The sequence below is a fragment of the Solanum verrucosum genome, unplaced genomic scaffold, assembly GCF_900185275.1.
Source record: "Solanum verrucosum unplaced genomic scaffold, falcon-dt-bn FXZP01000298.1, whole genome shotgun sequence".
NCBI classification, from domain to species: Eukaryota; Viridiplantae; Streptophyta; class Magnoliopsida; order Solanales; family Solanaceae; genus Solanum; species Solanum verrucosum.
In genome coordinates, this window is record NW_026020113.1 from 100,771 (window position 1) to 124,656 (window position 23,886).

Genomic DNA, 23,886 nt, shown 5'->3' on the forward strand with positions numbered 1-23,886 from the left:
TAAAATAAGATAAAACATACTAATTTATTTTCTTTACTATTTTTAAAAAAAAATATTAGGACTGTGATCCCCTACCTAGTTTAATTATTCCTAAACCCTACCCTCATATTTTAAAAAATAAATAAAATATTTATAGGTCCATTCCCTAATTGATGAGTTGGTACATAGTAATTACTTTATTCGTTTCATATTAGTTGTCATTGTTTTCTTTTTATACATTCTTTAAAAAAATATAAATAAAAAGTATTTTATTTATTAATTTATCCTTAACTCTTTTCAATGTAACTAATATTGTTTAATTTAAAAAATAATTAATTTTAAATACTCTAACTGGCTGAATTATATCCTATTTTGAGATAACTTATTTAAAGAAAGTATATTAATCATTTAGATAGTATATACCTAAAAAAATCATGGTCAAGATTATAACCATTCGTCAAGTATGTATTTTTATATGTTTTGGAAAAGAAATATAAATGGTTAAAATTAAATATAATTTAATAAAATAAGATATAACATACTAATTTATTTTCTTTACTATTTTTAAAAAAAATATTAGGACTGTGATCCCCTACCTAGTTTAATTATTCCTAAACCCTACCCTCATATTTTAAAAAATAAATAAAATATTTATAGGTCCATTCCCTAATTGATGAGTTGGTACATAGTAATTACTTTCTTCGTTCCATATTAGTTGTCATGTTTTCTTTTTATACATTCTTTAAAAAAATATAAATAAAAAGTATTTTATTTATTAATTTATCCTTAACTCTTTTCAATGTAACTAATATTGTTTAATTTAAAAAATAATTAATTTTAAATACTCTAACTGGCTGAATTATATCCTATTTTGAGATAACTTATTTAAAGAAAGTATATTAATCATTTAGATAGTATATACCTAAAAAATCATGATCAAAATTGTAACCATTCGTCAAAAGTATGTACTTTTATATGTTTGGAAAAGAAATATAAATGGTCAAAATTAAATATAATTTAATAAAATAAGATAAAACATACTAATTTGTTTTCTTTACTATTTAAAAAAAATTATTAGGACTGTGATCCCCTTCCTCATTTAATTTTCTAAACCCTACCCTCACTTTTTAAAAAATAAATAAAATATTTATAGGTCCATTCCCTAATTGGAATGTGCTAAATTATTTGGATGAGAACTCGATCCTAAGAAAGATCAATATTTAAAAAAAATATTAGGACTGTGATCCCCTGCCTCATTTAATTTTTCTTAAACCCTCCCTCATATTTTAAAAAATAAATAAAATATTTATCCCCTAATTAGAATGTGCTAAATTCTTGGATGAGAACTCGATCTTAAGAAAGATCAATCGCGTATCAAAAATAGATATTTTATTTTACTTTTTAATGAAAAAAAATAGATAGTTTTATTATGTTTTTTTCTTTCTTTCTACTCCTTAATATTAAATATTAAATAATTATATAAAGTAGTAAGTCAAGTTCAAAGTTTCGAAATATAATTAATAAGATTAATTTGGTTAAATACATTGGAGGTGTGCATCGGTCGGTTCAGTTCAGTTTTATGTATTATTGGTTCGATTTATCGGTTTTCGGTTTTTTTAAATATGTTAAACCAATAAGATATTTTTTATCGGTTTTGGTCCTTAACGATTCGGTTTTCGGTTTAACCAATAAGAAAATACTTATAAAATAAATATATGACTTTTCTAATAAATTTGATGTGAAAACCCAATAATGTAACTTTACAAATGATCATAAAATAGAAACAATAATAACAAACATGAAACGAACTATACAAGTGCAACACAAAGATAAATTAAGAAGAATAGGGTTCTTACTTTAGATTTTAACGTTTTGTATAATGTGAAATTGTGAACTCAAAGTCATTGTGAAGTGTGAATTGAAGGCTAAAGGACAAAGATAGTAACTAGTAAGATATTGAGCTTAATATATAATATTTAAGTACAAGTAAAAGTAGTAAATTACTAGTCTTAATGGGTTATCGGTTTACCCAATAACCCAATAAAAAAACAAATACCAAACCGATAACCCAATAATTTTTTTTATAAAACCATTAAAAACTTGTTAACCCAATGCCCAATAACAATAAACCATTAACACTTTTATCGGTTCGGTTTATCGGTCGGTTTAGTTTTTGCACACCCCTAAAATACATCTCTAATGAAAGTTTTTCTAACAGATGTGTCAAGTCAAGTAATATGAACTTGAAGGAGTACATAATGTTGACTACTTTACGTTTCAAAAATTCATTTTTAAGTGGAGAATTGTTTTTTTACCAATAAAGTAAAATTTGAGTTAACCAATCAAATTTGCTCTTAAGATTTAACAGAGGCGTATCCAAGATTTTAAGAGAATAAGTGTACTATTACGAAATGGATCTAAGATATAAATTTGACTGATTTTATCTTTAGATTCTTATCACTAAGCCCATTAAACTTCTAAAATTACAGGATTAAAATTAATTCTTGTCTATTCAAATAATACTTATATATGTGAGTTATATTTTCTAAAATTTGATATTTATAACCTCAAAATCTTAGTTCTGACTCAGTGTGCAACACCATAGATCTCCACCCTCAATAAAAGCTTATGTTTGTAATCAACCTTTTTATTCCCATAATATACTCTCCTTTTAGATTATGAAGTTCCTCCTCTATCTTGGTTTTGATATCACTTCACTTAACATGTTAATCCCTTCGTCTCATTTTATGCGTCACTCTTTTTTTATTAGTCAACTCCTTAAAAAATGATACATTTATATGTTTAGTAACAATTTAACTGATTTATTTGCAAAGACAAATTACAACATACTATTCCAAACAAAGGAACTCTAATAAGCTGATGGCATAGTAACATTGTAAGGATCACCAAATGTTGCAACATTGCCTGGCCTTGAAAATACAATCTACAAAGGTAAGAAGCACCACTTGATCAGTTGTTTTACTTCTCAAATTTGGTTAAACAGTTTCAACATTCATAGTAAAATAAAATGGAATATACCTGATAATCTCCTAGCATGTGCGTTTTGAATCCAGCAGCACAGTAATCAAAGTAGTACTCCCATGTCCTGATGAACTTGTCATCAAATCCCAAAGCATGGATTTGGCTATAGTGACAATGTTATCGATAGTCAAGTATCAGAAGTTAGAACTGATCAAGCTACAAATGATTCACGAAGAAATCGAGTTTACTCAGCATAGAAGGCTAGCTGTGGACTTATTTTAGTTTTGTTACCTTTTGTTTTTCAGGAAGTTTTTTCGCCAACATCTCAGTGTTTGATAGTAATGAACTCCTATATCTTCCAGGTGCATTACACTGCATTTTTATCATTTATCAGATTCATTTGAAAGATTGACAAGCATGTTAGAACGAAATCACAAAATCAAGTACTCTTTGTTACCATAGTCTGGATGCAGAAGCCATGGCTGATGTTACTCGACTTAATGCAGGCAAGCATCCACCTGGGAATATATACTCGTTTATGAAGCCTGCGCTGTGCCTGTATTCGTCATACATCGGGTCTGGCATTGAAATGAACTAAAGAAAGCCAGCACTTGTAGAAATCAGTACAAAGGAACAAGTGCAAGAAATGATATTATCTTAGTTCTTGTATTAGCAAGAGAATTTGAGTGATTTGAGAGTGCTCCTTCTCTCTTAATTTTCTAACAATTGAGCGAAAAAAGTGAACAAAGATTAAACTTTGATTCATTACCTGCAGAACTAGAAGCCCATCTTCTGTCAATGCTGACTCACAGCAACTAAAGAATTCCCCTATGAACTCATGACCAACATGTTCTAACACCTCACTGAAAATGATTATTAGTACAATTATAACACTGGCTCGACATGTAATGTATAATACAATATGTACAAATGTTGATGGATAAAAGCTCACCATACTATAATCCTGTCATATTTGTCCTGATTTGGCATTTGGCAATAGTCACATAGGACAAGTGTAATTTGATCCTGTGGAAAAATTCACTGAATTGAAATAATAATCGATACACTAGCTCTAAAATTACCCAAATTTGGCTTCAAGTCTTAAGCAGATCAGATCGTCTCCTTGCTAATCGTATGTTAGCATGTTAAGGAGCTCTTTATAATTTGCCTCAGTTTATAGCAATTGTATTGTCATACAAGCTTCATAGACATTGTAAGTAATATACCTGAAGACCTGCTTGCTCAACTCTCAACTGTGCATACTCCAGTTGCTCACCATACAAGCTTCATAGACATTGTAAGTAATATACCTGAAGACCTGCTTGCTCAACTCTCAACTGTGCATACTCCAGTTGCTGCTCGGAGAGTGTTATACCAGTATATTTACATCCTGTTTGCTTGACAACTTCCACGGCAAAACTTCCCCATCCAAATCCAATCTCTAAAATGTGATGTTCTTTGCTAATTTTTGCCTAAATAGAATAGAAGCAGAATCAAATTTAATTCAGTGAATTTTACTTAGTTGATGACTTACCTTTTCAATGAGAATAGACATCTTTCTCAGCTGTGCAACTTTAAGGTCTTCATCCTTACTCTACAAAAAATAAGAAAGAAAATTAGATAACCATGGAATGAGATTAGAGAACAGGACGGAAATGTAGTGAAACATAAATAACAAAAAAGTGGTCAGCATTTAAAAGTTTGAGAGCTAACCTTGAATATTGCACATGAGTATAGCATCGTCTCATCCAAAAAGAGTGAGAAGAGTTCATTACTCTGGAAATAAACAATTAACACCACAATGCTTAGCATCTATACAATGGCATCCCAGTTTACATCATAGCAACTGACAAAATCATGGTCAGGATTGAGTACTTAAATTACCAGGTCATAATGACGAGAGATATTCCTACGAGCCTGAGTAAGGGTGTTTCGATTTGAAACATGACGAATGAAATATGTTGCAGATGACAGTGCTGCTGTAAAAATAACTGGTGTCCACCAGCCTCTAGAGCCATGAAAAGTCATGAAGAGCTTTAAGATGTGAACAGAAATTTATATTTCTTGATTCAAAGTCAGTAAACTATTTTACCTCTTCTTGCTAGATGTTCCAACAGATGCTTTCAAATCTCTGTTGGCAATAAATATCTGCAAAAAGAACTCGGGGAAGCTAAGTACCAACCAAAAGCTATTTACAAAGATATCGAGTCATTTCCTCACCATGATAAGATTAAGAAGACCTTCGTTCTTATCAACGAAAGAGAAATCTCCATGAATAAAAGCATCAGCAAGACCTATGTCAGCTCGAGTTGCAACCTGTAAGAGATTGGGAAACTTTTCAATTTTTTTGGGTTAAGTTTTTTATCACTTGTAGCCTGTAGGGGCAAAGGAAATTTCACTTTACCTTCCAGTAAAACTGCATACTATGAACTCTAAGAGAAACTTTGAGAGAGCATTTCCTCTCCGTGCCTTGGAACGTGAAAATTGTACCTCCTTCTTCCAGCAAGCTGTATATCCAAACATATAAAACCATTATCCAGATATCAAAAATCTCCAAGTAGTAAAATATATAGCAATTCACACACTAGATTTGTCTTGCAGCATGATTTTCGACTAGTATATGATCTTTAAGCCGACGATATTGGACAAAAAGAAGTGTACTTTCTAAATAAAGAATGTCATTCTACATTATGCTACCATTCAAATAGCAAGATCATAAATGTGATCAAATAAGAAATAAATCATGGAAATAAACAAATTGTCAGACATGTCTCTGCTGCTATTTTGGGATCATCACTCACATTTGCATCCTGTTTGGATGAAACTTTTGAAAAATCTCGTAACGAGAAGGCGTGCGCCTGTTTCAGTCCATGTTGGTAACAATTCCATTTGAAGCAACCACACCTACCTGAGGAGGATAAAAGGTAGACAATCACCCTAGGACTAACAGAGAACTTCAAAAAGTCCAGAGAAAGAAGTTTTATTGTTTCATAGAGTGTGTAATGTGGAGTTTTCTTTTGGCCAAGTGGAGTCCATCCTATATAGACATAAGCCTATTTCCCAATATCTAGATACAAGATCATCCTATATAGACATAAGCCTATTATCCATATCTAGATACAAGATCATCATTGGAGGCAAAGTTTAAACCAGGCATAATACATAAATGTGTCCTTTAACTTGGTCTCGTTTCACGTTTATGCCCTTCAACTTTGAGTGTGCACAAGTAGACCGCTAAACTTGTATAAAGTTGAAAAAATAGACACATAAGTCCTACATGACATAATACACATAGAACACCACATAGGACTCAAATTACCATGTACGATGTCACATAGGAAGTGTGTGTCTATTGTTCAATTTTATATAAGTTTAAGTGTCTACTTGTGAACACACAAAGTTGGAGGGCATAAATGTGAGCTGAGACCAAGTAATGTATTATGCATTTAAACAAGTGGTGGAAATTTCTTTGCATAGTTGGTCATTTGCCTTTGTGAACTTGCTGGGCTAGGTTCAATCCCTCCTATAAATAAGGCTGTTGCTATTCTCTTCAAACACACCAATTCAAGAGCATTTTGTTCTCTCAAGTCTCATCTTTCTCCTCCTCCTCCTTCATTGAGAGTATTTCGTAACTGAGTAAGTGTTGGAAAATACTTATATGAACTTCTTCTTTGGAGTGATCTTGTGAGGTTATTCTCTCGGGATTTTTTAGGTTAATTAGAGTATTATCTCTAATCATGTACCCTATGTTGTACTTTTGTTGATATAGTGAAATTGCTCCTTTCCACTTGTGGACGTATTGACTACCCTGTCGTCCATGCTAAGTAATTCCAATGGATTATGGATAGGATCGTAGGGTACAAATCTATTGAACCTTTGGAAATTGGACTTATTAGCATTGCACACATAATATAGGATAAAAATTTGAGATAATCATACGAAAATTTGTAGTAATAAATCCAATATCTGATACAAAATTCATAAATTTTGAAAATAAAAACAAAAGCTCAATTCATAATCCAAAAAAAAAAAAAAAAGGATTTTCGATTTGAAAACTATGCACACCCCTGTACAAAACTATAATCTGAAACAGAGGATTTTCTCATTAGTAATTTCAGCCTTGAGTCATCTTTGCTGGTACCATTTTCAGTCAGAAAATTGCAAAATTTCATCTTGAGCAAACTATCAAAACCATATTTAAAGTATCTTGATTTTTTTAAGTTATACTTGAATTACCAGGCGTGTGAGTTTCCTACCTAAACTATTACCAAATGTTTATCAAAACACATCTGAACTATAGGTTGTTTGGGTTTCATATCTAAAATTTCAGTTAGGAAAAGTGAATAACAGATAATTCAGGTGTATTTCGATAAATATTTACAACAAAAACAGTTTTTAGCAGCAACAAATATACACATAATTTCACTAATTACCTCTAAAAATACATATTTAACGGCAATTACACTATTGTCGTTAATCAATTAGATCATTTTTGGTGTAGTGAGTTCAGATAGAAAATTCACACACCTAATAGTTCAATTATAAAACTAAAAAACCGAGATATTTTAAATATGTTTTTATCCTTAACTCTGAAAACAATAACATATTTAGTGTAATTTCACGAGATCTAAACATGTGACAAGTAATCTCAATTATATTAACAAAATAGAAACGTATTTCCAAACATGCCACATGAATAGGAGTCTATACATATGAGAGATAAAAGTCTTTAGATAGTTGAAAAACAAGGTATAATCTCCGAATATTAAATTTTGTCCACCACCCCTAGTCGAGATGGTTAAAAAAAAAAGTGAGTAGAGTGACAAATAATAATATCTCCGTAGATTTGTTTGTCGTGTTTTAATTCATTTCAAAAGAATATCTCTTTTTTTCTTTTTGGCAACTTGTTGATTCTATGTTTCCACGTAACATTTTTAAGACCACAAGATTAAAGGATATTTTGGTACATTCGTTACTAAAAAAATCACTATTTTCCTATTAAAAATTTTCACTCAAAAATGTTCACCGGCTAATTTGACCAATATTTTGATTGAATCGGTGAGAAAATAAAAAAAAATTAATACACACGAAAAAAATTAGGAATTTGTTTTTCACTATGCGTTTTTCTAGTGAACTGGTTCGGTGGAAAATGAGTAGAAAAACATGTTTTATAACACAATTTTTTTTATTTACAGTGGGAAAAACCTCTATTTCTAGTAATGATTTGACATGTCTTTAATTTAAGACCATAATATTCATAAGTCTTCTCTATTTTTTTAAACATCGCATAAAACAACAGACAAACAAATTGAAATTGATAAATTATAAAAATCACAACCCTAACCCCAAAACCCTAAATCACCAAAACATTAAAGTCAATAAGGACGAACACAACAACCAAAACACTTGAAAATGTATATAAAAAGTTACAGAAAAAGGCCACTCCACATTTAGGGCCACCCCCTCAAGCACATGCAACAATAACACATAAAGTTAAAAGTCAAGATTAAAGTCACAAGCCCCATATGGAACTGAATACATATAAGTAATATAGTTGTATCAGCTTGTATATATCAGCATGTATGTACCGTACGTATACAATTTGTATCAGTCTGTATTTTTTGTATTGCAAATAAATACAAGCAATATAAGAGTAAACGAATACAAGTGATACAACCTGTATTAGCTTGTATGTATCGAATATAGCCTGCATCAGACTGTGACACTTTTGAGTGTTGATATTCAAAATGAAATATGAGTGTTGGTATCCATTTTTCCGGCAAAAAAAATGGAGGGAGGTGATTGTAGATTTAGAAAAGTAATACAATAAAGAAGAAGAAAAAAGACTTGAAAACGGATTTGAATAAAAAATTCGACCTCCATTGAAGGAGTTTAAGCTTCAAAAAATGATGGGAGGTGGTGGCTTGAAAAATGGAGAAGAAGAAGAGAAAATAAAATAAAAAATAGCTAAATTAAGTCTTTCACACTCTATTGTTGAGTGTATCACACTCACTTTGACATGTTAGCAAAAAGTGTCAAAATGACACAACGGACCCTACATGGGGTGTCTAAAATGAACATCGTCCAGTTGAGGTGTCTAAGTGAAACTTAGTGCCAACTTTAGGGGGTCACCGATGGGTTTGGCCTTAATTCGTTGATACAACATATGTATTCAACGAACACAACATGTATCTAGCATATATCTTCTCTCTTTCTCAAATCTCGTTCGCCTCTCGCCTCTTGTCTCTTGCTATGAATAGTAAATACACAAACTATAGCTATAGATTTCTAATTAGGGCCAAACTAGTCATTTTTAAGATTTCATACTTCTTTTATAATATGGTGAAGTTGATTCATGTCCCTTTAGGCAAGTAACTCAATATTCAACAAAGTGCACCATTTAACCTTTCTAGGTTAGAGGTGCAAACAAATTATATTAGTGTATAATTCTGGAAAATATGTACACAAAATGCCTAGTTTGCGGAGAAACCATGAATACACATGCACTAAACTTGCCTATAATCCGCCCATAATTTTATGCACGTATTGTTCTAAGTTATCCATATATTAATGGTAAAAAATAACCTTGAACTATTTGAAACAGATCAAGTCTAGTTGGATGGCATTTTTGAGCTAGTTGATTAACGATTTGAGTCAAAAACATAACGGAGGATAAAATTAACCTATCTCGAATAGTTCAGGGGTATTTTAGTCCTGTTCCCTTTTATTTTAACCATAAAGAAATCATGAGAATACACTCATAAACCATATAAAGGGTAAGAATCATGTCTTTCATGGATTAACAAATGTTGAGATTCATAGCTTCTCAACTTACAATGCCTTTGTTCTTCAAGATTTCCCTCTTTTTCTTCTTTTTCTTCTTTTTCTTCTTTGTTAGTTCATCCTCCCCTCTTGATAACAACCACCCATTGGTGTCTCTCACTCTATTTGAACTCACTCAAGTAACAAACATAGTCAAAAATTCCTATTTTCCCCTCAATGTAACTTTTCATTACGTTGGCTTAAACGAACCAAACAAACAATTAGTCCTTTCATGGCTATCATCCACTCATCATCCTGCTCTACCTCGCGAAGCTATTGTTATAACTCGAATTGATCAAAAAACACATGAAATCATCGTAGACTTATCGAGTGTTTCAATTTTATCAGATAAAATCTATAATGGACATGGCTACCCCATGCTTACATTACAAGAGCAAACAGTTGCCGATGAGTTACCATTATCGTATCCACCATTTATATCGTCCATTAAAAAGAGAAGGCTGAAGCTAAAAGAAGTCGCGTGCCAAGGCTATCCTGTTGGATGGTATGGAGAGAAAAGGAAGAGTACTAATAGAATGGTTAAAGTCATTTGCTATTACTTAGATGGAACAATTAATCTTTATATGAGACCTATTGAAGGAATTACAATTATTGTTCTTCTTGATCAAATGACAATCGTGAGTTATATTGATCGTTTGATTGTTCCTGTCCCTAAAGCTAATGGGACAGATTACATGGGATCAAAGCGGTGGAGATCATCTCATGAATCCAATTCAATAAAAATAGTGCAGCCTGATGGACCAAGTTTTACTCTAGACAACGGAAACACAGTGAGGTAAAGAGTATACTCACTATGTTTCAATATATTTGTCTTACTTTCCTTTTTAGTCCGTTCTGGTACATTCTACAATATATCTTCTCTCTTTAAGACCAAAATATTCAAAAGTCTTCTTTACTTTCTTAAACTCAGTGTCAAGTCAAAACTAGACAAACAAATTGAAACGGAGGGCTTTGAGAATACTATCTTTTGGTGAAGAATGACATGTTTTTTTCTTGCTTTAGGTGGGTCGATTGGAAGTTCCATGTAGCGTATGACATGAGAGTGGGAATAATCATATCACTAGCATCGATCTTCGATGCTGACAAGGAGGAATTTAGAAGTGTCTTGTACAGAGGATTTGTGTCTGAAGTTTTTGTGCCATACATGGATTTGACTGAGGAATGGTACTATAGGACTTATTTCGATGCAGGTGAATATGGATTTGGTCTATGTGCGGTAGAGCTTGAAGCATCAAAGGATTGTCCAGAGAACGCGAAGTTTATTGATGGCTACTTCATTTCACAAGATGGTACTCCAGGAAAAATGCCTAATGTAATTTGTATATTCGAACGTTATGCTGGAGATATCATGTGGCGCCATACAGAGCTTGCAATTCCTGGAAAAGTGGTAAGTTAGTATAGAATATAGTGCTCTTTTTTGATAAATTGTTTTCGGATTAGTTAGTACTTCTCTTTCATTTCTAAATTTGGAGCTGCAGATACGAAAGGTTAGACCGGAGGTGAGCCTGGTGGTGAGAATGGTATCGACTGTAGGGAATTATGATTACATTACTGACTATGAATTCAAACAAAGTGGCTCCATCAAAGTCACGGTAAGTAAACCACGGTCATGAGTAAGACTAGTAAAACGTCTGTTTTAGGCGTAGCTTACACTAAGTATCAACTTTTTCTGAATTCATTGTCATGTACAGGTTGGGTTAACTGGTCTACTTGAAGTAAGGGGATCGATATATACTCATAACGACCAGATAAAAGAAGAAGTGTATGGTACACTAATAGCAGAAAACACTTTAGGTGCATATCATGATCATTTCTTTACCTATCACCTTGATTTAGACGTAGACGGTCATGAAAATTCCTTTGTGAAAAATAACTTAAAAACTAGACGCGTGATCAATAAAAGTTCATCAAGAAAGAGTTATTGGACAGTTGTTAGTGAAACAGCTGAAACAGAATCAGATGCAAAGATTCAGCTAGGTTCATCACGAGGCGCCTTTGAAATGGTAGTGGTGAACCCCAACAAGAAGACTGAGGTTGGGAATGAAATAGGCTACTGTCTGATCCCGGGTGGATCTGCAACAAGTCCATTGTTAAGTGACGATGATTACCCACAAATCCGCGGAGGTTTTACCAAGTACAATGTGTGGGTAACACCTTATAACAAGTCTGAGAAATGGGCAGGAGGATTATATACTGATCAAAGCCATGGGGATGATACATTAGCCATATGGAGCCTCAGGTAATACACGCAATAGATTCTATATAGTACTCTCTTGTTTCAGGTCGTTTGTCTAACTTTCTTTTTAGTCTGTTTCAAAAAGAACGTCTCTTTCCTATTCTGACAACTCTTTAATTCTAACTTTCCGAGGTATTTCTTTTATGATAATGCAGGGATAGGGAAATCAAGAACAAGGATATTGCATTATGGTACACATTTGGTGTTCATCATGTACCCAAACAAGAAGATTTTCCAATTATGCCAACATTAAGCACTGGTTTTGAGCTCAAGCCTACTAATTTCTTTCAGCATAATCCAGTTCTTTAATAAGTCAAGTTGGCAAACTTTGTACTATCATAAATGGATAATGTCCTAATTTATGAAAAAAAATTCTACTACTATTGTCATTAAATAAAGTCAGCTCTTGGCCATGCTTATACTTTATGCATCTAACAATCTTATTGTCACAAAAATGTTATGACATATTTATGATAAATTAAAATAGTCATATAACTACAAAACTAGAAGTTACTATACTAGTAGTACTTTAAGACCTTAAACTTCAAAAATCTTTGTTTTCTTCTTAAAGTTCACATCGTTCAAATTATGTCACATAAATTAAAGCGCGATTAGTATAATTTTTATGATGTATGCCAAACTCAAACATATCTTTCTCTCCGGACAAAACAATCTCGTGCAAATTTTGGAGAGAAGATAAGAGAGACTGTTTCTTCTTTATTTCATTATTTTTTTCTGGATATTACAACGAATTCGACACTCCCTGTGAATGCTCACCACAAAATGAGCTAGAAATGGCCTACAATAACAATTTTCTGGTAAGCAAACTTATATTTACAAAAGAAAAAATGTCTAATAACAATAAAACAAGCACCATATCCAGGAAAAAAGTACAAATACTAAGACATCCATGGTACAAAAGGTACTTTAGTTGTAAATTGAATATTGAAGGAGTAAACAAATATTGATAACTTGTATAGTTGTGTTAAGTGCATTGAGTATATTTGGTTGTGGTGTTTCATCCTCTTCTGTTTCATACTTGTACATGGATGTTTGAATTTGGTATACATCATGAAAGTTATACTCATTGCGTTCTAATTTATATGACATAATTTGAACGACGTGAAATTTAAGAAGAAAACAAAAATATTTGAAGTTTGTGATCTTAAAATACTACTTGAATAGTATCTTATAGTTATAAGACTTTTTAAATTTATCATAAACATGTCATAACATTTATGTGACGATATGACTGTATCATGAGTACAAAGTTTTCACTCAAGAATGAGATGCATAAAGCATGGCCAAGAGCTGACTTTATTTAATAACAATAATAGTAGAATTATTTTTCATAAATGATGACATTATCCATTTATGATAGTACAAAGTTTAGCCCATTTGACTTATTAAAGAACTGGATTATGCTGAAAGAAATTAGTAGGCTTGAGCTCAAAACCAGTGCTTAATGTTGGCATAATTGGAAAATCTTCTTGTTTGGGTACATGATGAACACCAAATGTGTACCATAATACAATATCCGTGTTCTTGATTTCCCTATCCCTGCATTATCATAAAAGAAATACCTCGGAAAGTTAGAATTAAAGAGTTGTCAGAATAGGAAAGAGACGTTCTTTTTGAAACAGACTAAAAAGAAAGTTAGACAAACGACCTGAAACAAGAGAGTACTATATAGAATCTATTGCGTGTATTACCTGAGGCTCCATATGGCTAATGTATCATCCCCATGGCTTTGATCAGTATATAATCCTCCTGCCCATTTCTCAGACTTGTTATAAGGTGTTACCCACACATTGTACTTGGTAAAACCTCCGCGGATTTGTGGGTAATCATCGTCACTTAACAATGGACTTGTTGCAGATCCACCCGGGATCAGACAGTAGCCTATTTCATTCCCAACCTCAGTCTTCTTGTTGGGGTTCACCACTACCATTTCAAAGGCGCCTCGTGATGAACCTAGCTGAATCTTTGCATCTGATTCTGTTTCAGCTGTTTCACTAACAACTGTCCAATAACTCTTTCTTGGTGAACTTTTATTGATCACGCGTCTAGTTTTTAAGTTATTTTTCACAAAGGAATTTTCATGACCGTCTACGTCTAAATCAAGGTGATAGGTAAAGAAATGATCATGATATGCACCTAAAGTGTTTTCTGCTATTAGTGTACCATACACTTCTTCTTTTATCTGGTCGTTATGAGTATATATCGATCCCCTTACTTCAAGTAGACCAGTTAACCCAACCTGTACATGACAATGAATTCAGAAAAAGTTGATACTTAGTGTAAGCTACGCCTAAAACAGACGTTTTACTAGTCTTACTCATGACCGTGGTTTACTTACCGTGACTTTGATGGAGCCACTTTGTTTGAATTCATAGTCAGTAATGTAATCATAATTCCCTACAGTCGATACCATTCTCACCACCAGGCTCACCTCCGGTCTAACCTTTCGTATCTGCAGCTCCAAATTTAGAAATGAAAGAGAAGTACTAACTAATCCGAAAACAATTTATCAAAAAAGAGCACTATATTCTATACTAACTTACCACTTTTCCAGGAATTGCAAGCTCTGTATGGCGCCACATGATATCTCCAGCATAACGTTCGAATATACAAATTACATTAGGCATTTTTCCTGGAGTACCATCTTGTGAAATGAAGTAGCCATCAATAAACTTCGCGTTCTCTGGACAATCCTTTGATGCTTCAAGCTCTACCGCACATAGACCAAATCCATATTCACCTGCATCGAAATAAGTCCTATAGTACCATTCCTCAGTCAAATCCATGTATGGCACAAAAACTTCAGACACAAATCCTCTGTACAAGACACTTCTAAATTCCTCCTTGTCAGCATCGAAGATCGATGCTAGTGATATGATCATTCCTGCTCTCATGTCATATGCTACGTGGAACTTCCAGTCACCCCACCTAAAGTAAGTAAAAAAACATGTCATTCTTCAGCAAAGTAATCTCAAAGTTTCGTCTAACGAATAATAATTTTTACCTCACTGTGTTTCCATTGTCTAGAGTAAAACTTGGTCCATCAGGCTGCACTATTTTTATTGAATTGGATTCATGAGATGATCTTCGCCGCTTTGATCCCATGTAATCTGTCCCATTAGCTTTAGGGACAGGAACAATCAAACGATCAATATAACTCGCGATTATCATTTGATCAAGAAGAACAGTAATTGTAATTCCTTCAATAGGTCTCATATAAAGATTAACTGTTCCATCTAAGTAATAACACATGACTTTAACTATTCTGTTTGTACTCTTCCTTTTCTCTCCATACCATCCAACCACGAAGCCTTGGCACACGACTTCTTTTAGCTTTAGCCTTCTCTTTTTAATGGATGATATAAATGGTGGATACGATAATGGTAACTCATCGGCAGCTGTTTGCTCTTGTAAAGTAAGCATGGGGTAGCCATGTCCATTATAGATTTTATCTGATAAAATTGAAACACTCGATAAGTCTACGATGATTTCATGTGTTTTTTGATCAATTCGAGTAATAACAATAGCTTCGCGAGGTAGAGCAGGATGATCAGTGGATGATAGCCATGAAAGGACTAATTGTTTGTTTGGTTCATTTAAGCCAACATAATGAAAGGTTACATTGAGGGGAAAATAGGAATTTTTGACTATGTTTGTAACTTGAGTGAGTTCAAATAGAGTGAGAGACTCCAATGGGTGGTTGTATTCAAGAGGGGAGGATGAAATAACAAAGAAGAAATAGAAGAAGAAGTGGGAAATCTTGAAGAACAAAGGCATTGTTAGTTGAGAATTTTTGAATCTCAAAATTTGTTGATCCATGAAAGACATAATGCTTACCCTTTATATGGTTTAGGCATAATACATTACCCTTAACTTGGTTTAGCTGTCAGTTATGACCTTTAACTTTGGGTGTGCTCAAGTAGGCACTTAAGCTAGTATAAAATTAAACAAATAGACAAATTCATTCTATATGGGATCCTACATGACAATTTTGTGTACAAAGTGGTGTCCTACGTGTATTATATATGCCTTGTAGGATACTGTGTCTACTTGTTCAATTTTAAGTTGAAGGTATTATAGTAATTTAACATTCAAGTTAGGAGTTCATCCTTTTAAGGTAGTGTATATATATATAGAGAGAGAGAGAGAGAGAGCTAGATAGATAGATAAATAGATAGATATTATCACGTATTTTTACCTATTGCTTCTTAACCTTTCACATTCTTTATTAAGAAAAGTTTAAATGTTTCTATATTAATACTTTTCTATTCTTTGTTAATGGTTAATACAAGAAAAAATTGGAGAGTCCCTACTATAATAACTAGTAACCTTTCTTGATTCTTCTAAGGGTCTTCTTCTAATTACTTTTAGTTGTTTTTATCTCCTATATTTTTGTCTAGCTGGTCCCCTTCAGAATAATAAACATGTGACTTGGTTTGTTCAGTATTCTTTAGTTGTTCTTTCTTTGTCCAAAACAATATATTTCAAAATATTTTCAATTTTTTTAAAATATAATTAAAAAAAGTTTTTAAAAACTTAGTTAATGAGATATTTTTATGATTTACTAGCTCTGGAATAATCAAGGAACACACATTTGAGAATACGAGGGGCTATTATCTTTCACATGATAAATTTGGGTGTTCATGGACAATGACATGAAAGAGCAAGAAAAACTAGCTACTACTGGCTAAAGAATGAATAGTAAATAGGTCATCAAATTGAGTATCTTATACTTTCTTGGCACATGTACAAACACAATAGAGAAAGTGACAATTGGCTAATTTATAAGAAATCATCCAATAATATTGAGGAACTAATTATATCAAAAACAAATATTATGATTAAAAATATGTAGAAGATAAAGGTTATTAAAGAGTAAGAATTTTACAATATTTCAAGCTCTTAATATATGTGACACACGAATAAGTTATCTAGTATATAACAAAGAAGAAATAGAAGAAGAAGAGGGAAATCTTGAAGAACAAAGGCATTGTTAGTTGAGAAGTTATGAATCTCAAAATTTGTTGATCCATGAAAGACATAATGCTTACCCTTTATATGGTTTAGGCATAATACATGACCCTTAACTTGGTTCTGTCAGTTATGACCTTTAACTTTGGGTGTGCTCAAGTAGGCACTTAAGCTAGTATAAAATTAAATAAATAGACACATTCATTCTATATGGGATCCTACATGACAATTTTGTGTACAAAGTGGTGCCCTACGCGTATTATATATGCCTTGTAGGATACTATGTCTACTTGTTCAATTTTAAGTTGAGGGTATTATAGTAATTTAACATTCAAGTAAAGAGTTCATCCTTTTAAGGTAGTGTGTATGTGTGTGAATATATATATAGAGAGAGATACATAAATAGATAGATATTATCACGTATTTTTACCTATTGCTTCTTAACCTTTCACATTCTTTATTCAGAAAAGTTTGAATGTTTCTATATTTATACTTTTCTATTCTTTGTTAATGGTTAATACAAGACAAAATTGGAGAGTCCCTACTATTATAACTACTGCTACTTGTAACCTTTCTTGATTCTTCTAAGAGTCTTCTTCTAATTACTTTTAGTTGTTTTTATCTCCTATATTTTTGTCTAGCTGGTCCCCTTCAGAATAACAAACATGTGGCTTGGTTTGTTCAGTATTCTTTAGTTGTTCTTTCTTTGTCCAAACCAATATATTTCAAAATATTTTCAATTTTTTAAAAATATAATTAAAAAAAGTTTTTAAAAACTTAATTAATGAGATATTTTTATGATTTACTAGCTCTGGAATAATCAAGGAACACATATTTGAGAATATGAGGGGCTATTATCTTTCACATGATAAATTTGGGTGTTCATGGACAATGACATGAAAGAGCAAGAAAAAATAGTTGCTACTAGCTAAAGAATGAATAGTAAATAGGTCATCAAATTGAGTATCTTATACTTTACTTGCACATGTACAAACACAATAGAGAAAGTGACAATTGACTAATTTATAAGAAATCATCCAATAATATTGAGGAACTAATTATATCAAAAACAAATATTATGATTAAAAATATGTAGAAGATAAAGGTTATTAAAGAGTAAGAATTTTACAATATTTCAAGTTCTTAATATATGTGACACACGAATAAGTTATCTAGTGTATATATATATATGTGTGTGTTGGGCTATTGCCCAAGTTCCAGCCAAAGGCCCATGGCCTAATCCTACTTGAAAAAGGATTGGAATTATTCTCTTTATTTGGTTTCCAATTCTATTAGGAAAAGGATTGGAATAGTAATCCTACTTGGAGTTGGTTTTGGCTTTGTAAGGAAAAGCACAACTCTATAAATAGAGGATGGTATTGAGAGAATAATTGAGATTGCTCATTAATATTGTCTTTGAAAGACATTAGGACATAAGAGAGGTTTTTGAGAGAGCTTTCAACAAGAGATAAGAGAGAAGAAAAAAGGTTATTTTGCTGCAGTCTTTTATTCCGACCAGCAACCTTCAGATCGTGTTTTCCGATTAACTAACCGTTGGATCTGGCTGAAATTTGTACTGAGTGTTCCTGACATCTTGGTGGTTGATTTGAACGGTGAAGATCGGATTCGGAAGTCAGCAAGATCCTATTTTAAGTCCCGAACAGCAGCTGGGTTTGGGTGGTGTTTCTTTCTATTTATCTTTTGTTGGTGTAGCTATTGTTTGTTCTCTTTTGGCACTTGTTGTGTAGCCATTAGAAGAATAATTGTAACTCTCTTATTGTTATAGTGAAGCAATTCGGATCTTGTCGATCCCGTGGTGGTTACCTTCGTTTTGAAGGATTTTTCCACGTTAAACTTGGTGTTCTTTATTTTAGATTTTCGTTTTTCATCTTTTCATCACAACAAGTGGTATCAGAGCGAGGTTCTCTATATGGAGGGGAATATGAGCAAGATGGTTTGTCTAAACGGAAGAAACTACAACATATGGAAAAGCAAGATGAAAGATCTACTGTTCGTGAAGAAGATGCATCTTCCCGTTTTTGCTGCTCATAAACCTGAGACTGTGACCGATGAAAATTGGTATTTCGAGCACCAACATGTATGTGGATATATAAGACAATGGGTTGAAGATAATGTTCGCAACCATATTGTGAATGAGACACATGCTAGAACATTGTGGGAAAAGTTGGAGACGCTTTACGCTTCAAAAACTGGCAATAACAAGTTGTTCTTGCTAAAGCAATTGATGACCTTTAAATACAAGGAGGGCAGTCCTATTCTTGATCACATAAATGATTTTCAAGGTGTTCTTGATCAGCTATCAGGAATGGGTGTTAATTTTGATGATGAAATACAAGGACTTTGGCTTCTTAATACTCTACCGGATTCTTGGGAAACTCTTCGTGTCTCTTTAACAAATTCTGCTCCTGGTGGTAAGGTGACTATGGAATATGCAAAAAGTGGTGTGTTGAATGAAGAAGTTAGAAGAAAATCTCAAGGCACATCCTCACATTCAGATGTTTTGTACACAGAAGATCGAGGGAGAGATAAGACAAGAGATTCGAAGAGTAGAGGTAAAAGTAGAAGCAAGTCAAGATTCAGGAATCCAAATATTATATGCCATCATTGTGGAAAGAAAGGACATATTAGAAGATTTTGCAAACAATTGAAGCAAGATCTTAAAGAAGGGAAGAATGAAGAAAATAATGGAAACAATGTTGTTGTTGTTGTTCGAGATGACCTTATTTTTGCTTGTGATAAAGACGTCATCAATTTTGTATCTCAAGATACAAGTTGGATAGTAGATTCTGGAGCTACATCACATGTCACACCGAGAAAAGACTTATTTTCATATTATACTTCTGTTAACTCTGAGGTGTTAAAGATGGGTAATGCTGGTGAGGTTAAGGTGTTTGGAGTTGGCACTGTTTGTTTAAAAACCAATACTGGTTCAACGTTAGTCCTTCAGAATGTCAAGCATGCTCCAGACATTCCCTTGAATTTGATCTCTGTAGGACAACTAGATGATGATGGCTATCATAATGAATTGTTCAATGGCCAATGGAAGCTTACCAAAGGCTCATTGATTGTAGCTCGAGGAAGAAAGCATTCAAATTTATACGTGACACAAGGATCGATCCTTGGAGACTTTATAAATTTGGTGGAAAGTGAGACTTTATCAGAATTGTGGCACAAGAGGCTTAGTCATATGAGCGAAAGGGGGATTACCTGTTTGGCTAAGAAGAATTTGCTTGCTGGTGTGAAACAGAAACAGAAAAGAGTTTCTTTTCACAGTCATCCTCCTTCAAGAAAGTCTGAGCTACTGGAGCTAGTACACTCTGATTTGTGTGGTCCTTTTAAAGTGAAGTCAAAAAGTGGTGCGCTTTACTTTGCAACTTTCATTGATGATCATTCTCGCAAGATTTGGGTATATCCTTTAAAATCCAAAGATCAAGTACTTGATGTGTTTAAGGAGTTTCAAGCCTTATCTGAGAGACAAACGGGAAAGAAATTAAAATGTATTCGCACTGATAATGGTGGTGAGTATATTGGTCCCTTTGATAACTACTGCAAATCGCAAGGAATTCGTCATCAGAAGACTCCTCCAAAGACTCCTCAATTAAATGGCCTGGCAGAAAGGATGAACAAAACTTTAGTTGAGAGAGTTAGATGCGTGCTTTCAGAGGCTAAACTTCCAAATTCATTTTGGGCTGAAGCACTTAACACTGTTGCTTATGTTATCAATTTGTCTCCTGCTGTTGCTTTGGATGGTGATGTTCCAAATAGAGTTTGGTTTGGTAAGGATGTTTCTTATGATCACTTGAAAGTGTTTGGTTGTAAAGCTTGTGTGCATGTTCCAAAAGATGAGAGGTCGAAATTGGATGTTAAAACTAAGCAGTGCATCTTCATTGGTTATGGTCAAGATGAGTTTGGATATCGCTTTTATGATCCAATTGATAAGAAGCTCATTAGAAGTCGTGATGCTGTGTTCTTTGAAGATCAAACTATTGAAGATATTGACAAGGTTGAGAAACCAGATTCTCAGATTGATGAGAGCTTAGTTGATGTTGATCCAGTTCCTATTATTGATACATCTTTTGCACATGAAGGAACCCTAGATAATGATCAGGGTGTAAAACCTATAGATGTTCCTATTGGTGATGTTGTGGTTGATCATCAACCAACTAATGCTGAGAAGACAAATTTGGATGCTCCAGAAACCTCTTGTAGAAGATCCACTAGAGAGAAGCGAAGCTCAACACGTTATTCTCCTAATGAGTATATTCTTTTGACTGACATGGGAGAACCTGAAGGTTATGATGAAGTCATGCTAGATACTCATAGAGATAGGTGGGTAGAAGCCATGGAAGACGAGATGAAGTCACTTCACGAGAATGGCACATATGAGCTAGTAGAGTTACCGAAAGGTAAGAAAGCTTTAACAAATAAATGGATCTTCAGATTAAAGCAAGAGCAACATACATCTACACCTAGATACAAGGCTAGGTTAGTTGTCAAAGGTTTTGGTCAAAGAAAGGGAATTGACTTTGATGAAATTTTCTCTCCTGTTGTGAAAATGTCCTCTATTCGTATGGTTCTAGCCTTAGCCGCAAGTCTAGATTTAGAGGTTGAGCAGATGGATGTCAAGACTGCCTTTCTTCATGGTAATTTAGAAGAGGAGATCTACATGGAGCAACCTGAAGGCTTCATTGTTAAAGGAAAAGAAAACCATGTTTGCAAATTGAGAAAGAGCTTGTATGGCTTGAAACAAGCTCCAAGGCAGTGGTACTTGAAGTTTGAATCTGTCATTGAAAATCAGGGATACAAGAAAACTTCTTCAGATCATTGTGTATTCTTTCAGAAGTTCTCTGATGATGATTTTATTATCTTACTACTTTATGTGGATGATTTGTTGATTGTTGGCAAAAATAAATCTAGAATTGTAGTCCTTAAGAAAGAGTTAAGCAAATCATTTGCGATGAAGGACTTGGGGCCAGCAAAGAAGATCTTAGGCATACAAATTCATCGAGATAGACATAAGAAGGAGTTATCACTATCCCAAAAGGAGTATATTGAGTAAGTACTCAAGAGGTTCAACATGACAGAGGCAAAAGTGGTTAGTACACCTCTTGCTAAACACTTTAAGTTGAGTATGACCCAAAGTCCATCTACTAATGAAGAGAAGAATGAGATGTCAAGTATTCCATACTCTTCCGCGGTTGGTAGTTTGATGTATGCTATGATTTGCACTAGACCAGATATTGCACATGCTGTTGGTACCATTAGCAGATTTCTTTCCAATCCTGGAAAAGAACATTGGGCTGCAGTGAAATGGATACTAAGATATTTGAAGGGTACTTCAGATATGGAGTTGTGCTTTGGTAGTGGCAAGTCTGAACTTGTATGCTACACAGACTCTGATTTGGGAGGAAATCTTGATAATTCAAAATTCACTTCTGGTTATTTGATCACTTTTGGAGGGGGAGCTATTTCTTGGCAATCAAGACTTCAGAAGTGCGTAGCTCTATCTACCACAGAAGCTGAATATATTGCCATCACTGAAGGTGCCAAAGAATTGCTTTGAATGAAGGAGTTTATCAAAGATCTTGATTTTGAACAATCAAGGTTTGTCTTATTTTGTGATAATCAAAGTGCTATTTATCCCACCAAGCACTCTACCTTTCATTCTAAGTCCAAGCATATTAGCAGAAAATATCATTGGATTAGAATGGCCCTGGAGGAGAAATTATTTGAGGTTGAGAAGATACACACTGATGACAATCCTTCAGATATGCTTACAAAAGTGGTGATCGTAGACAAGCATGAGTTTTGTAGAAGTGCGTCAAGCATGAAGCCTGTCAAGAGTTCCTCCACTTGAAGTCCATTTGGCCCCTTGGCTGGAGGGGGAGTTTGTTGGGCTATTGCCCAAGTTCCAGCCAAAGGCCCATGGCCTAATCCTACTTGAAAAAGGATTGGAATTATTCTCTTTATTTGGTTTCCAATTCTATTAGGAAAAGGATTGGAATAGTAATCCTACTTGGAGTTGGTTTTGGCTTTGTAAGGAAAAGCACAACTCTATAAATAGAGGATGGTATTGAGAGAATAATTGAGATTGCTCATTAATATTGTCTTTGAAAGACATTAGGACATAAGAGAGGTTTTTGAGAGAGCTTTCAACAAGAGATAAGAGAGAAGAAAAAAGGTTATTTTGCTGCAGTCTTTTATTCCGACCAGCAACCTTCAGATCGTGTTTTCCGATTAACTAACCGTTGGATCTGGCTGAAATTTGTACTGAGTGTTCCTGACATCTTGGTGGTTGATTTGAACGGTGAAGATCGGATTCGGAAGTCAGCAAGATCCTGTTTTAAGTCCCGAACAGCAGCTGGGTTTGGGTGGTGTTTCTTTCTATTTATCTTTTGTTGGTGTAGCTATTGTTTGTTCTCTTTTGGCACTTGTTGTGTAGCCATTAGAAGAATAATTGTAACTCTCTTATTGTTATAGTGAAGCAATTCGGATCTTGTCGATCCCGTGGTGGTTACCTTCGTTTTGAAGGATTTTTCCACGTTAAACTTGGTGTTCTTTATTTTAGATTTTCGTTTTTCATCTTTTCGTCACAACAATATGCTTTATAGTTGTTGATTTGGTATAAACAATTTAGAACATATGTCAATTAATGGATGGATTGCAAATATACATTTATATATGTTTTATAGTTGTTGATTTGGTATAAACAATTTAGAACATATGTCAATTAATGGATGGACTGCAAATATACATTTATATATGTTTTATAGTTGTTGATTTGGTATAAACAATTTAGAACATATGTCAATTAGTGGATGGACTGCAAATAT

The 23,886-nt window shown here is 33.5% G+C and overlaps 3 protein-coding genes across 3 annotated transcripts in view; 1 reads left to right on the forward strand and 2 right to left on the reverse strand.

Moving 5' to 3' along the window:
- The window catches only part of LOC125825610 (uncharacterized), an 85,132-nt gene that overhangs the window by 29,261 nt on the left and 31,985 nt on the right, over positions 1-23,886 (reverse strand). The window contains exons 18-23 of the mRNA XM_049504934.1: positions 4,272-4,433; positions 3,914-3,987; positions 3,731-3,824; positions 3,419-3,555; positions 3,253-3,333; positions 3,019-3,124 (exon numbers count right to left, since the gene is read on the reverse strand). Coding sequence (XP_049360891.1) covers positions 3,019-3,124; positions 3,253-3,333; positions 3,419-3,555; positions 3,731-3,824; positions 3,914-3,987; positions 4,272-4,433 — 654 coding nt within the window. The remainder of the gene's footprint in view (positions 1-3,018; positions 3,125-3,252; positions 3,334-3,418; positions 3,556-3,730; positions 3,825-3,913; positions 3,988-4,271; positions 4,434-23,886) is intronic.
- LOC125825598 (primary amine oxidase-like) lies at positions 9,798-12,349 on the forward strand. Its single transcript, XM_049504920.1, has 5 exons — positions 9,798-10,579; positions 10,807-11,191; positions 11,283-11,396; positions 11,496-12,043; positions 12,196-12,349. The coding sequence occupies exons 1-5, from the start codon at positions 9,798-9,800 to the stop codon at positions 12,347-12,349; spliced, it is 1,983 nt and encodes a 660-aa protein (XP_049360877.1).
- LOC125825666 (primary amine oxidase-like) lies at positions 13,447-15,838 on the reverse strand. The gene is made up of 5 exons (XM_049504992.1): positions 15,066-15,838; positions 14,605-14,989; positions 14,400-14,504; positions 13,753-14,300; positions 13,447-13,600 (listed from the first exon to the last, which is right to left on the reverse strand). Exons 1-5 carry the CDS (start codon positions 15,836-15,838, stop codon positions 13,447-13,449), a joined length of 1,965 nt encoding a protein of 654 aa, XP_049360949.1.